The sequence below is a fragment of the Gigantopelta aegis genome, chromosome 12 (genome assembly GCF_016097555.1).
Source record: "Gigantopelta aegis isolate Gae_Host chromosome 12, Gae_host_genome, whole genome shotgun sequence".
Lineage (NCBI taxonomy): Eukaryota > Metazoa > Mollusca > Gastropoda > Neomphalida > Peltospiridae > Gigantopelta > Gigantopelta aegis.
Window position 1 is genome coordinate 11,096,488 of NC_054710.1, and position 14,561 is coordinate 11,111,048.

At 43.2% G+C, this 14,561-nt stretch overlaps 1 protein-coding gene across 1 annotated transcript in view; it reads right to left on the reverse strand.

Annotated features, from left to right (window-relative positions):
* LOC121386473 (sortilin-related receptor-like) overlaps window positions 1–14,561 on the reverse strand; it is a 91,586-nt gene that overhangs the window by 43,040 nt on the left and 33,985 nt on the right. Inside the window, exons 13-16 of the mRNA XM_041517388.1 lie at window positions 13,298–13,426; window positions 10,101–10,241; window positions 1,288–1,431; window positions 1–12 (exon numbers count right to left, since the gene is read on the reverse strand). The exon at window positions 1–12 is cut by the window's left edge and continues 94 nt beyond it. Of these exons, the coding sequence (XP_041373322.1) occupies window positions 1–12; window positions 1,288–1,431; window positions 10,101–10,241; window positions 13,298–13,426 (426 nt within the window). The remainder of the gene's footprint in view (window positions 13–1,287; window positions 1,432–10,100; window positions 10,242–13,297; window positions 13,427–14,561) is intronic.

A 14,561-nucleotide genomic window follows, 5' to 3' on the forward strand; every position in this document is an offset into this window, starting at 1 on the left:
GATCCACTTTTTCTGAAATAGTTAAAAAAAAAAAATGTGTTTAACAACACCACTAGTGCACACTGATTTATTAATCATCAGCTATTGGATGTCAAACATTTGTAAAATCTGACATGTACATGTAGTCTTAGAGAGGAAACCCAGTACATGTTTCCATCAGTAGCAAGGAGTCATGCATTTATATGCATCATCCCACAGACAGGATAGCACATACCACAACCTTTGATATACCAGTTATGATGCACTAGCTGGAACGAGAAATAACACAATTAGACCATTGTCAGAGATCGATCCTAGATTGACCGAGCATCAGGCAAACGCTATACCACTGGGTTACGTCCCGTCTCTGTTGTCGGAAAGTCATAATAATATAATATCACACATTTAGACCTTAATCTAAAATTGAAAAACTAGGAGAAGTAACTTCTCCCTTCCTAGAAGAAAGGTGGAGAAGTGTGATAAAAATAGATGTAACTAACATTTATCTGTACATTTCATAATGTTTCATAATGTCCCGCATTTCTAATCACTCGGGTTCTAATCGTAATATTTCGGTTTCAAATACTACTCCTTCCGATAATAAAATTTAAGCAAAACAATGAAATATTTTTTTATTAAAACATGAGAGCATTAAATAATAATTAATGTCATTGTTACATTAAAATGAAAGTAATAATGAGTATTTTCTGGCATTACTGAAAACCAGTCTAGTATTCACAACAGAAAACCAGTCCAGTGCTCACGACGAAACCAGACTATTACTGACAAGAAAACCAGTCTAGTATTCACCAGAGAAAACCAGTCTAGTACTCACGAGAAAACCAGTCTAGTATTCATGAGAGAAATCCAGTCTAGTGCTCATGAGAAAACCAGTATAGTACTCACGAGAAAACCAGTCTAGTACTCACGAGAAAACCAGTCTAGTATTCATGAGAGAAATCCAGTCTAGTGCTCACGAGAAAACCAGTCTAGTATTCACGAGAAAACCAGTCTAGTATTCATGAGAAAACCAGTCAAGTGCCAACAACCCCCCCCCCCAAAACCCAGTATATTATGAGAAAATCACTGTAATACTCACAAGCAAACCAGTCAAATATTCGTGAGAGAAAACCAGTCTAGTACTGACAAGAAAACCAGTCTAGTGCCGACAAGAAAACCAGTCTAGTATTCACAAGAAAACCAGTCTAGTATTCACAAGAAAACCAGTCTAGTAATCACAAGAAAACCAGTCTAGTGCTGATGACAAAACCAGTCTAGTATTCACAAGAAAACCAGTCTAGTACTCACTAGAACATTCGTATAGCATCTCGTCACTATCATCGTCACAGTCACTGTGACTGTCACACACAAACAGCCAGGGCACACACTGTTCGTAGTTTGAGCACCGGAAACTGTGCGCTTCGTTACGGCAGTCGGAGATGGGAGGAGAAACTAAAAAAAAAAAAAAAATGAATCAGTTATTACACAAATTATATCCTGGCGTCATGAGATTTCCATACGATAAGCAAAAAATTTAAGTATAATGTAAACAAAACCAATTCGTACATACAATAATACTTTACCTATCTCAAGTCGCATTAGTTTATTGTGGAAAAACAGTGACAATCTCCCATGAGCGCCAAATTATACATTAAGTTACAAACGAATAATAAAAAAAATGTCGATTGAAATTGTTCGATGGTACAATATATTTTGTACACAGGGCACACTCAAGCAATACTTTTTTTAATGTGCACGGCGAGTTACTTCCCTCTATGTAGCAAATTTAAAATGACACAGAATTTTTTTATGTTATTGTTGGAAGATTTATTTTGTTAATAATGACGCTAGTACTTCAATCGAGATTTAGTGTGTATGGTAGGTTATACAGTTTTGGTTTGTGTGTCCATTTGCTGCACTATTTCTATTGAGAAACGGTTGAAACATGGTGCCACAAGTTTTGAATACCAGCTATATATAGGGTATGTAACATGATCCAGATGTAGCAAGATCCACACTAACTACGTTCCTAATAACGGGGAAAATAAAAATCGTAATTTCTCACTGTTTGTTTGTAAGTGTATGTGTGTGTCACTGTGTGTAAGTGTGTGTCTGTGTGTTTGACGTGTGTGTGTCTCTCTGTTGTGTGTGTGTAAATGTGTGTGTCATCTGATGTGTGTGTGTTCCACACACAAAACGACAGATGGTGAAAAATTGCATGTGTTTTGTCCTAGGATATCTTAGCAAAGTCGATATAGGTGATATGCTTTCAGTCCAATATGTGCAATCTCCGTCATTGAAATGGGGTTTTTCACGATATATATATGGACAAAATGTGAAGAAAATCTAACAGTAATTAAAGGTTCATGTAGGAGAGTAAATTATCGTGGTTGTGTAACTGATGTAGGTTTGTCGAGAGTACGGCTTAATAAAAACCCCAAATTTGTGGTGGTGATTAAGTACCTACTGTAACCTACCTGTTGTGGTGTTGACTTAGGTCCTGCTGTAAGACACCTGTTGTGGTGTTGACTTATATGTAGGTCCTGCTGTAACCTACCTGTTGTGGTGTTGACTTAGGTCCTGCTGTAACACACCTGTTGTGGTGTTGACGTACATGTAGGTCCTGCTGTAACCTACCTGTTGTGGTGTTGACTTAGGTCCTACTATAAGCTACCTGTTGTGGTGTTGACTTAGGTCTTGCTATAACCTACCTGTTGTGGTGTTGACTTCAGTCTTAATGTAACCTACCTGTTGTGGTGTAGACTTATGTCCTACTATAACCCACCTATTGTGACATAGGTCCTACTGTAACCTACCTGTTGTGGTGTTGACATAGGTCCTGCTGTAACCTACCTGTTGTGGTGTTAAGGACCTACTGTAACCTACCTGTTGTGGTGTTGACATAGGTCCTGCTGTAACCTACCTGTTGTGGTGTTGACATAGGTCCTGCTGTAACCTACCTGTTGTGGTGTTAAGGACCTACTGTAACCTATCTGTTGTGATGTTGACATAGGTCCTGCTGTAACCTACCTGTTGTGGTGTTGACATAGGTCCTGCTGTAACCTACCTGTTGTGGTGTGTAAGGACCTACTGTAACCTACCTGTTGTGGTGTTGACATAGGTCACTGTGTGTGCGTGTGTTCCATGGTGTTAAGGACCTACTGTAAAAATTGTTGTGGTTTGACCTAGGTCCTACTGTAGCCTAGTCGATATAGGTGTTGACATCAGACCTATATGGTGCAATCTATCTCATTGTGGTGTTGACTTCACGTCTATATATGTGGACAAAATGTGTGGTGTAATCTAACAGTCCTACTATAAGGTTCATGTTGTGGTGTTAAATTATTCCTGTTGTTAACACCTGTTGTGGTTTGACTTACAGTGTAGGTCTTAATGTAACCCACGTGTTGTGGTGTTGATTAAGTACCTACTGTAACCTACCTGTTGTGGTGTTGACTTAGGTCCTGCTGTAACACACCTGTTGTGGTGTTGACTTATATGTAGGTCCTGCTGTAACCTACCTGTTGTGGTGTTGACTTAGGTCTTGCTGTAACCTACCTGTTGTGGTGTTGACTTAGGTCCTACTATAAGCTACCTGTTGTGGTGTTGACTTAGGTCTTGCTATAACCTACCTGTTGTGGTGTTGACTTCAGTCTTAATGTAACCTACCTGTTGTGGTGTAGACTTATGTCCTACTATAACCCACCTATTGTGACATAGGTCCTACTGTAACCTACCTGTTGTGGTGTTGACATAGGTCCTGCTGTAACCTACCTGTTGTGGTGTTAAGGACCTACTGTAACCTACCTGTTGTGGTGTTGACATAGGACCTACTGTAACCTATCTGTTGTGGTGTTGACATTGGAGAAAACTTGAGTGTTTTCTCTTTTATAGATACATTACCTGTCCTCAAACAAGTGCACCTCCCCCCCACGCAAGTGGTCTGGTCCGAACATCCCAACAGCCAATGGGATGGCCTAAATTCTTCTACTGCATACTGCTCTCTAGTTCCGGTCACATGACTGTAACTTCCTTCTTTTTCCCTGAGCGCATTGCACGGAGAACAGGAAGCGGGGAGGCCCGGGCGGGATGAATCTTGAGGACAGGTAATGTATCTATAAAAGAGAAAACACTCAAGTTTTCTCCATTTCTATAGACATTACCTGTCCTCAAACAAGTGCAGCATTCAACAGATGGTGGTGGGTGCCGAGATCCGTAGATGCTTGTGATAACTCCCCAACCGGAAAAAGAGGCTGACTAGTGGGAAGAATAAGGCCAACCTTGGTAAGCTCTCCTCCTAGGGATGCCCGTCACACAGACCAATGCAGGTGATGTTAGTAACAACAACCAGAATGGTGGCATCCGTCAGCAGTGGCAGGTACGGCTCCTAGAACACATGGACCAGGAGGCGGAAGCCACATCTCATGCTGGTTCTGACAGGGTGGGAAGACGTAGCCACCAGGGATGCAGGTGTTAGGTAACCCTCACGTATTGAAGTGTTATAGTTTTTCAATAACAAGCGACAACCTAATGAGGTGCATCCGTCAGAACATTGAACAAAACAAGACCCCCGAATGTTTTCTGTCTAGTACACCAAAGATCTGTTAGTTCAATAACGACAACCAATAACCACATGCAGTGCAGGGTAAAGGTTATCGAGACAAAAGTTCCGGCACCAGTACGTGAACTGTGCAAAAGAACAAAAGTCTAAGCAATCCTCATCTGTCGATTCGATGGACATTCTCGGTATGCAGCCCAGAATCCGACAGACATCAACAGCGACGAGGACGGCTTGTATTCAACAGAGTCTGTGCAGCAACAACCGGACCCAGATGATGGAACCCCTCAACATCTTCTGTGGAGACATCCCTCAGATAATAGTTGGCGAAGATGGAGTCCGTAGCCCAGAACCAACCAGTGATAATGTGCTGAATGGGTGTGTTGCAGTGCAGGGACATCGTGGCAGCCAAGGCACGGAGTTCATGCGGATTAGAAGCAGACGGAGCAGGTAAACCCTCCTTCTGATAGGCGGTCCGGATAGAAGACCGGATCCAGGTGGCCACCGTGTTCTTGGTAAGATCCCTCAACCGACTCTGGTTACAGGAGAGGAAAAGTCTTTTGCGATGTTGTCGAAAAGATCTGGTCCTCTCGATGTACTGGTGCAGGGCTCTAACAGGGCACAACGCCAAGTCCTCAACGTCCGCTGGACCAACGATAGAGGAGAGGGCCTGCACAGCATACGAACGAGGCGCTTGGTCTGGTAACTGATTCTTTGCAACAAAGTTCATGAGTAACCCCAAGTTGACTGCACGCCGATCTCGGTGAAAACGTACCAAGTCTACATCAAGAGCATGGAGTTCTGAGACACGGGCAGCCGTGGCAAAACCGAGTAAAAACACCGTCTTCCGCGTCAAGTCTTGCCGGGAAGAGGATTCGATCGGCTCATAAGGTGCGGTCGATAACGCTCGTAACACCAGATTCAGGTCCCATCTTGGTGGCCGAAACCGGTGTACTTGATCTTCAAGGCGAAACCCTTTGATCATCTTATGGATCTCAGGAATACCCGATAACTTCGTTCCAGTAGTGACATCACGAACAGTAGCGATGACCGAAACGTACCCAGCGATGGTAGACCCCTTCAATCGTAAAGTGGTCCGCAGATACAGCAAAAAATCAGCAAGACGAGGTATTTGAATCGTCTGAGGGTTAAGTTTTTTTGCCGGACACACCATTGGTGAAGACAAAGCCATCTGACGTTGTAAGCCGCAGTAGTAGATGATCTGTGCGCTTTCAAAATGGCCGCCGTAGACTGAAGAAAAACCTTTCTTCCTCACTCTTGGAGATACAGTCCACGCGTGCAGTTGGAACAACTGCGGATGTGGATGGTATAGTCTTGACGTAGGATGCAGCAACAGATATTCCCAGTCTGGCAGCGATAAAGGATGTGGATCGGCAAGACGTATTAGATCTGGATACCACATCCTGGATGGCCACATCGGAGCAATGAGTAACAGGCGACAATGGTACAGCTGAAACCTCTGAAGCACCCTTGGAAGGAGGATTGGTGGAGGAAAAGCGTATGCGTCCATCTGTTCCCAGCTGATGGCCAATGCGTCGAGATCCAGAGCTTCGGGATCCGGCACCGGAGACACGTAATCCCTCAGCTGATGGTTGAATCGTGTGGCGAAAGGATCGATGTTTGGTGTGCAAAGTCTGTCGCACACCCATTGAAACGCTTCGGGATGGAGCATCCATTCCGTCGGATGTGGAGACAACGGCCGAGACAGTGTGTCGACTAGTACATTGGAAACCCCTGGAATATGGCGAGCCCGAAGTTGCAACGGAATCTCGTCAACCAGCTTGTAGAGACGATAAGTCAACTGACTGCTGGAGTGGGTTCCGCCCCGACGGTTGATATAAGCCACTGCGGTGGTACTGTCTGTGGCTACCATGAGAGAGGCGCCTGACGGCATCTCTCGCCAATGAAGGATGACGTAACTGCCAACATCTCCAACAGGCTGATGTGTAGATCGGCTTCATCTGGAAACCACAGCCACCAACAGGGACTGGACTGCAAGGCGACTGGTAACCGGATCAGCAAATCTGCGTTATTGTACTGAATGCATGGATTCAGAAACAAACTGGATACCGCGACCTCTAAGCGTCAAATGTTGCGCCGACGTCAAAATTACTCTTGCAATGATACTTCATGAAACAGTAATAGAGTGATTCAGGAATCAAGACATCGGAAACAGCGACCCCGTGATACAGGCAAGAGCCAAGACAGCGTAGCAACTCGCTACGCATTCCACGCCCGATATACCTGGAAGTGAAGCAACGCAAAACAGCAACCGGCTAAAATCCAGTCGTCACACCACCCGGTGCGAAACAGCAGCAGAGACCATCTAGACAGTATCGGTCACGAACTCTGGCAGTAACAACAGTGAGCGTCAGTGAGTTGATAAGCCGCAATGATCCCCGTACCACGCAATGGCAACTGGATAACTTCCGGAACCAGCGGAAGTAGCGACTGTCTTGCATCGCCACCGGATATAGAGAACGATCTGCCGAATGTCGCTGAACCTTCCTCGAACATCGGTGCACGGGATCTCAACACAAGTGACCGGACCAGTAGACTGTCTTCGTCACCAACCCAGAACGCTTGTAACGTTGAACCCCTTCACGGCAAAGAGCCTTATGTAGACCACAGGTCTGCCAAGATTACCGGCTTGTGCTGAAAGTCGAGAATGGATCGCTTCAGGCAAGTCGGTTGACGATAGTGTGCAATCGTAGTGCACATCGACGTCACGGAAGATATAAGGTAGACCAACATCGAAGTCGACGGCTAGAACAAGGCATATCCTCTGGCATCCTGCACATGAGGAGTTATGGTCGCCATGTACATGTACGCTGAACTGAAGCCATCGACAGGACGTGCCAATCTGTAAGTTCTAGGAAGACGTCTGGTCCCGCCGGAAACAGCGTCATCCAAAGCCGGCGCCACACCGTTAGGATAGGTTGAAGACGGGAGACAATCAGTCACAGCCATGTGGGTCACTGCGTCCGGATCTTCTATAACGGAAGGTGCCGACGCATCATCTGGAAAATCAGTCAGTAACCTGGCACAGGCACTTCCATCCAATGTACTGGCTGCAATCGGAAATACGGACCGTGGACAGTCCCGTCAGGAGCCGGTGTAACCCTGGACGCTGCACCACTTCGATCGATCACGGGACCACTTCGATCGATCACGGGACGACGGTACCGAACGGTGAGCCGATGACGCAGCAATCTTCCAGTTCGTTACAGGGCTCCGTCTGCTTGCTGGAACAACGATCCGCACGGGCCGGTTACTGGTAGCCGTGTAAACCGACTGGGGCCTGTGGAGCCAACGATCGAATGCCGACATCTGCCGGTGGAACCTCCGTGGCGATCATCGAAACCGGACCCTTCTTGGCTGAAACAGGTGGATGGGCCAGCGGCGGTAGCATATCAGATATGACAGCCAGACAATTCCTCAGTGACAGGTGGTCCGCCGCATCCAGATCTTCCAGCACTGCAAGAACCGATACATCATCAGAAAGTCACGTAGCACCCGTGAACAAGCCAGTCGCTCTGGTCATGGCCCGATGGAGATACCGGAGAACCGGACCGTGGGCGGTCCCGTGTGGATACCAAGGAACGGATGACCACATCGTCGTTGGATGTGGCAAAGACGGCAACATGTCGTAGACGGCCGCCAAGCAATCCTTCATAGTCATGTGGTCCGTAGAGTCGGGCTCTTCAATGACAGATGCCGCAGGCGCTTCATCACCAAGTCTCGTAGAACTCGAGCACAGGTCAATCGATGTACCGTAATGGAAGCCGCCGGTTAACCGGACCGTGGATGGTCCCGTCTAGCCCTCGGAGGCCTTGGAAGCCACATCAAATGAAGGTTGGCGCTGACGATCTGTGGAACCCGTAGGGAGCCATACAGGTCATGTGGAACGGCTACGGTCCCAGCTCCGATGCGCCGAAGAGGACTTCCCCGCCAAAGATCGGTGAGCCTTGGAATCCGTGGAGCGTCTATCTAAATGAGCCGGCTTCTTAGAGGGCTGCAGGCCTGTCATCCGAAGTCTTAGGTATCGGTGGAGCTGAAGAAGCCGCACCCCCTGAAGAGGGGACTGGAACCGGACCTGACCCCGAACCCGCCGGTTTGGGTAAGGTCGCCATTGACGCCATTGTTTCTTCCAGCATGGTCGGTAGAATTGAACGTAACACTTCCGCCACGGAGTCAGCAATCGAAGGCGAAGATTCCACCTTCTTGGTCCTTGAAGATTCCACCTTCTTGGTCCTCGCTGACACCACCTTCAGGTAAGCCGCGAACTCGACATCAGACAAGCCCGCACAAAGGTCGCATCTAGAAGTGAGGCCACACGAACACGACAACCTGGACATAAGTCGTGTGGGTCGCCGCCGGCACTAACTTCTTGCAGCATAACACGCTCGAACTAGTCGCCTGAACATTATCAGATATGATAATAGTAATTTTTCAATCTGTGAAAAGAAAGAAAAACCAACCATAACACAAATACAAAGCCGGTAAATAAAGATGCCATTTTGCAAATGGCGTCCGACACGACAACCGTCGATATAACAACATTTCATGTAATTAACACTTGGCAAGTCAAGCGAAATACGCGAAAGACATACGAAAGCTAACGAAAGCTAACGAAAATTAAGGTGAAAAACATTTCACCAAAACACAAAGCCAGTCAACACAGACGCCATTTTGCAAATGGCGTCCGACACGACAACCGGCAATATAAACAACATTTCATGTAATTAAACGCTTGGAAAGTCAAGTGAAATACGCGAAAAGAACATACGAAAGCTAATGAAAACGAAGGTGAAAAACATTTCACCCAAACACGAATACAAAACCAAAGGTCTTATAAAAAAGTTGACTCCAAACAGAGCCAAGCAAAAGGACGTCCAGACCCTTTAGCGAAGAGAAAAAGAAGGAAGTTACAGTCATGTGACCGGAACTAGAGAGCAGTATGCAGTAGAAGAATTTAGGCCATCCCATTGGCTGTTGGGATGTTCGGACCAGACCACTTGCGTGGGGGGGAGGTGCACTTGTTTGAGGACAGGTAATGTCTATAGAAAAGGTCTTACTGTAACCTGCCTGTTGTGGTGTTGACTTCAGTCTTAATGTAACCTACCTGTTGTGGTGTAGACTTACGTCCTACTATAACCCACATGTTGTGGTGTTGACTTAGGTCCTGCTGTAACACACCTGTTGTGGTGTTGACTTACATGTAGGTCCTGCTGTAACCTACCTGTTGTGGTGTTGACTTAGGTCCTGTAACCCTATTTGTTGTGGTGTAGACTTACGTCCTACTATAACCCACCTGTTGTGGTGTTGACTTAGGTCCTGCTGTAACACACCTGTTGTGGTGTTGACTTACATGTAGGTCCTGCTGTAACCTACCTGTTGTAGTGTTGACTTAGGTCCTACTGTAACCTAACTTATGTGGTGTTAAATTCAGTCTTAATGTAACCTACCTGTTGTGGTGTAGACTTACGTCCTACTATAACCCACCTATTGTGGTGTTGACTTAGATCCTACTGTAACCTACCTGTTGTGGTGTTGACACTGCAGTCCCATTCATCAGAGCTGTCGTCACAGTCAGGGAAGCCATTACAGTAATGATACTTCGGGATGCAGCCGCCACTGTACACACAGCGGAACTCTTGAGGACTGCAGGTTACTACCGTTGCTGAAACACACACAACATAAAAGTTACACACAGCAGAACTCTTGATACATACAGTCAAACCTGTCCTAGCGGTCACCTGTCTTAAGCGGCCACTTTTTTCCCTCCCAAACGATTTATAATGTAAATGCACCTGTAATAATCGGTCACCTGTCTAACGCGACCAGTGGCCACCTAAATTGGATCTCAAATGGCTAAAATACCTGTATTAAGTGGCCACATTAAATGTTTACTATTATACAAAAGGGATATAATTTTAACAACAGCGATAAGGTGCAGCAAATAACTGATCTTAAAACCTTAAGGAAGACTAGTACCCATTCAGTCCCGACATCTCTACTGTGTATCAGTTAAGAAAGTATGACTCTGGAATGCATCTAATTGCCTCTGGGCAGACAACGCTTGACATTTGTAGATTCACTTACTATGACAATACACCGCATGAAGTAGGAATTAAATAATTAAGTAGAAAAAGAAAACAAACTTGCTGAGAACGGTTAATTTAATACATTCCATTTGCATTTTTTCGGTCATACGTTGATTTATAATCAACTGTGAAGCACACTTCCATTGATTAGCAGTACAGACAGTAAAACAAGAAACAACAACAAATATTTTAAAGACTATATATGTGGCAACCTGTAATCAGCGGTCACCTGTCTTAAGCGGCCACTTTTATCTACTCCCTTGTGTGACCACTTTATAAAGTTTGTTTTGTGTAACTACACCACTGGAGCACATTGATTAATTAATCATCGGCTATTGGACGTAAAAAATTTGGTAATTCTGACACGTAGTCATCGCAGGAACCCAATAATTTTTTTCGAATGCAGTGTGGTATGTGCTGTCTTTAGAATGGTGCATATAAAAGATCCCTTGCAAATAATGGAAAAAAATGTAACAGATTTCCTCTCTAAGACTATAGGTCAAAATTACCAAATATCCGACATCCAATAGCCGATGATTAATAAATTAATGTGCTCTAGTGGTGTCATTAAAGGGACATTCCCGAGTTTGCTGCAATGTTCAAGATGTTATCGACTAACAGAGACTTTTTAACGATTGTAATTACATATTAATATACTTAACATTATATTTTTCGGCATAAAATATTAGTGGCTGTATATTAAACGTGTTTTTGATCATTCTAATATTTGTACTGGGTTAAATTTCATTTTATTTCCTAAAATATATTTTTTCGTACCGTACGAAATTATTTGAAGACAAAATCAAGTTTGGGCTTCTTATAAATATTTAGACGACCAGAAACACATTGAATATACAGATATTGATATTCTAAACAAGAAAATATATTTATCATGCAAGTTTAATCGTAGAAATATTTTATTAGTCGGAAACATCTTACAATGCAGCAAACTCAGGAATGTCCCTTTAAAGAAAACAAAGGTAATCTTAGGAGTGGCAGTCCTCCTACAGGCGGTGCAGGAGGGATGAAATATCCTGTTACGAATCTCCAAGGGGAATACTAGTCCTAAGGACAGGCACCTGATAGTTAAAGTTCATTCACCAGTTACGTTCGTCCAAGAATGATGTGAACGTTCACTTATCACAGTGACGTTCACTTATCAGGTACGTTCATCCAAGAATGATGTGAACGTTCACTTACCAAAGAGACGTTATTTTACCAGTTATGTTCATCCAAGAATGATGTGAACGTTCACTTACCAGAGACGTTATTTTACCAGTTACGTTCATCCAAGAATGATGTGAATATTCACTTATCAAAGAGACGTTATTTTACCAGTTACGTTCATCCAAGAATGATGTGAACGTTCACTTATCAAAGAGATATTATTTTACCAGTTATGTTCATCCAAGAATGATGTGAATGTTCACTTACCACAGTGATGTTCATTTACCAGTTACGTTCATCCATGAATAATGTGAACGTTCACTTACCAGTGACATTCATTAGCTAGTGACATTCATTTACCAGTCACATTCATCCAAGAATGACATGAATGTTAACTTATACCACGGAATCTGAAATACCAGTTGTGGTGTACTGGCTGGAGCGAGAAATAGCCCAATGGGCCCACAGATGGGGATCGATCCCAGACAGACCGCGCATCAGGTTGCATAGTACCAAAGAAGAGGGTTCCGTGTCAATGTTTGATGTGCACCGTCAAATATTTATGGAGTAAAAGCAGCTTTGGGTGTGATTGGTAGTAATATGTGACATTGATTATTTGTGCAAATACTATTATCCATTGACAATAAATAAATAAATACACTTTTATTTGTTATACAGTTGTTATGCAGTATATACCGGAGGTTGAAACTAATGCGGGTTTACCCCCAAAAATGAAACTGCAATTTTCAGCAAAAATGACGGTTGCTATTAAAAACATTAATTAAATCTCTTAAATGATAAGTGACCCCCCCCATTTTCTTGCAGGTGTATTAGATGTGAGGTGCCACACTTTCTATTGCTGTACTTCCTGGGTGTGTTGAAACGCTGCTTATATCAGTTTTAGTGATTTCCCTAGAAACTAGGCAAGGCATGGTAGACCAAACACTTTTGGGGCATTTTCACCATTTTCAGGGCACTTGTTTTTCATTAAAAATACACAAAAATTAATTGAAATAAACATTAATGTAATTTATGTGCTTGCTTTAATAAATGAATGGCAAAAGATATAAAAGGCATATTTTATTAATTAATAATACCTTTTTTGATGTTTTATAAAGGCAATTTTAGAATTAATTACTGAAAAAGGCTTCTTTAATCTCAGGGCAGCATGGTGCTGATTAAGGCAAGATGGCACTAGACTATTGAGGCATGGTGCCGCACCATGCTAAAACAAGCTAGGGAAAACACTAAGTTTTATTAGTAAACATTAACATTATCGGCATTGAGAATTGATTTGGTCTATTAGAACCATCAAGCAAACGCTTTACCACTGGGTTACATCCCACCCCAGCATATGATAGTGGATCATGGAATCAATCACGACTGCCTTCTGCAGACATACGATTTTGCTCACGGAATACCGATTTGTCATTCAAAATTATATTATAAGAAGAAAAAACCTTACTGTTGCAATAATGTTCATCATCGCCGTTAGGGCAGTCGGGTTCCCCATCACACACGTAGGACAGCCAGATACAGCTGTAGCCGCCGGTAACCACATTGCACTGAAACCGGTCAGGACCACAGCTGGAGCCTGAAAATATAGAGAATAACTAGTTAATGACATCAGATATCGGCTTTATCCTGTGAACTGTCAATATTTTTGTCTGTATTGAAGTTAAATCCATTTTGAATGTTTTTTTGTGTATATGAATGATATATTAATAATTTCTCCAACTTTAATAAGTGTTTTTGTGTTTTTATTAAAAAGTGCCTTATCTACCAAAGTACTGCGAAAATATTATATATTAAAATGACCCTTGTTTTCAAAGGTCACTAGGTCTATCATACTGTAAAGTGTGAGCTATGTATCTTAAACAACAAAAAAGTTACAAGCTCCCAAACTTTAACATTTAGCCGAATATCCTTGCCCACGTCTATGTGAAGGTAAGAACGGGAAATTTCTCAATTGGCCTGAACAGGATAAATAGAAAATAACTAGTTAATGACATCGGATATCTGCTTTATCCCGTGAAGGTAAGAATGGGAAATTTCTCATTTGGCCTGAACAGGATAAATAGAAAATAACTACATGTGTAGGTAATGACGTAGTATATCGGCTTTATCCCGTGAAGGTAAGAATGGGAAATTTCTCAATTGGCCTGAACAGGATAAATAGAAAATAACTAGGTAATGACGTCGGATATCGGCTTTATCCCATGAAGGAAAGAATGGGAAATTTCTCAATTGGCCTGAACAGGATAAATAGAGAATAACTAGTTAATGACATCGGATATCGGCTTTATCCCGTGAAGGTAAGAATGAAAATTTGTCATTCTGCCAGAACAGGATAAAGCAGATATCCGACATCATTAACTAGCTATTATCTTTATCCTGCAGGAAAAGCTATCATTTCTGTTATTTGAGCCACATTGTACTATGACCTAGAGGTCAAATGAGCGATTTTGTAATGTAGCTATGCATGTGACATCACATATGAGTGACGTCAAGCTAGTAGCAGGATATGAGTTTACTTTATCTGTCATTATATTCTGTCAGTAGAAACGGTGGGTGCAGGATAAAGCCGATACACTACGTCATTAACTACATGTAGCTATTACCTTTATTACATACCTATTCAATCTTACTATGGCGAAAAAGACATTTTCAAACTGTGTGATAAATTTATCTTGTATCGCACACACACGTGATCTGGACCTGAACTTGAA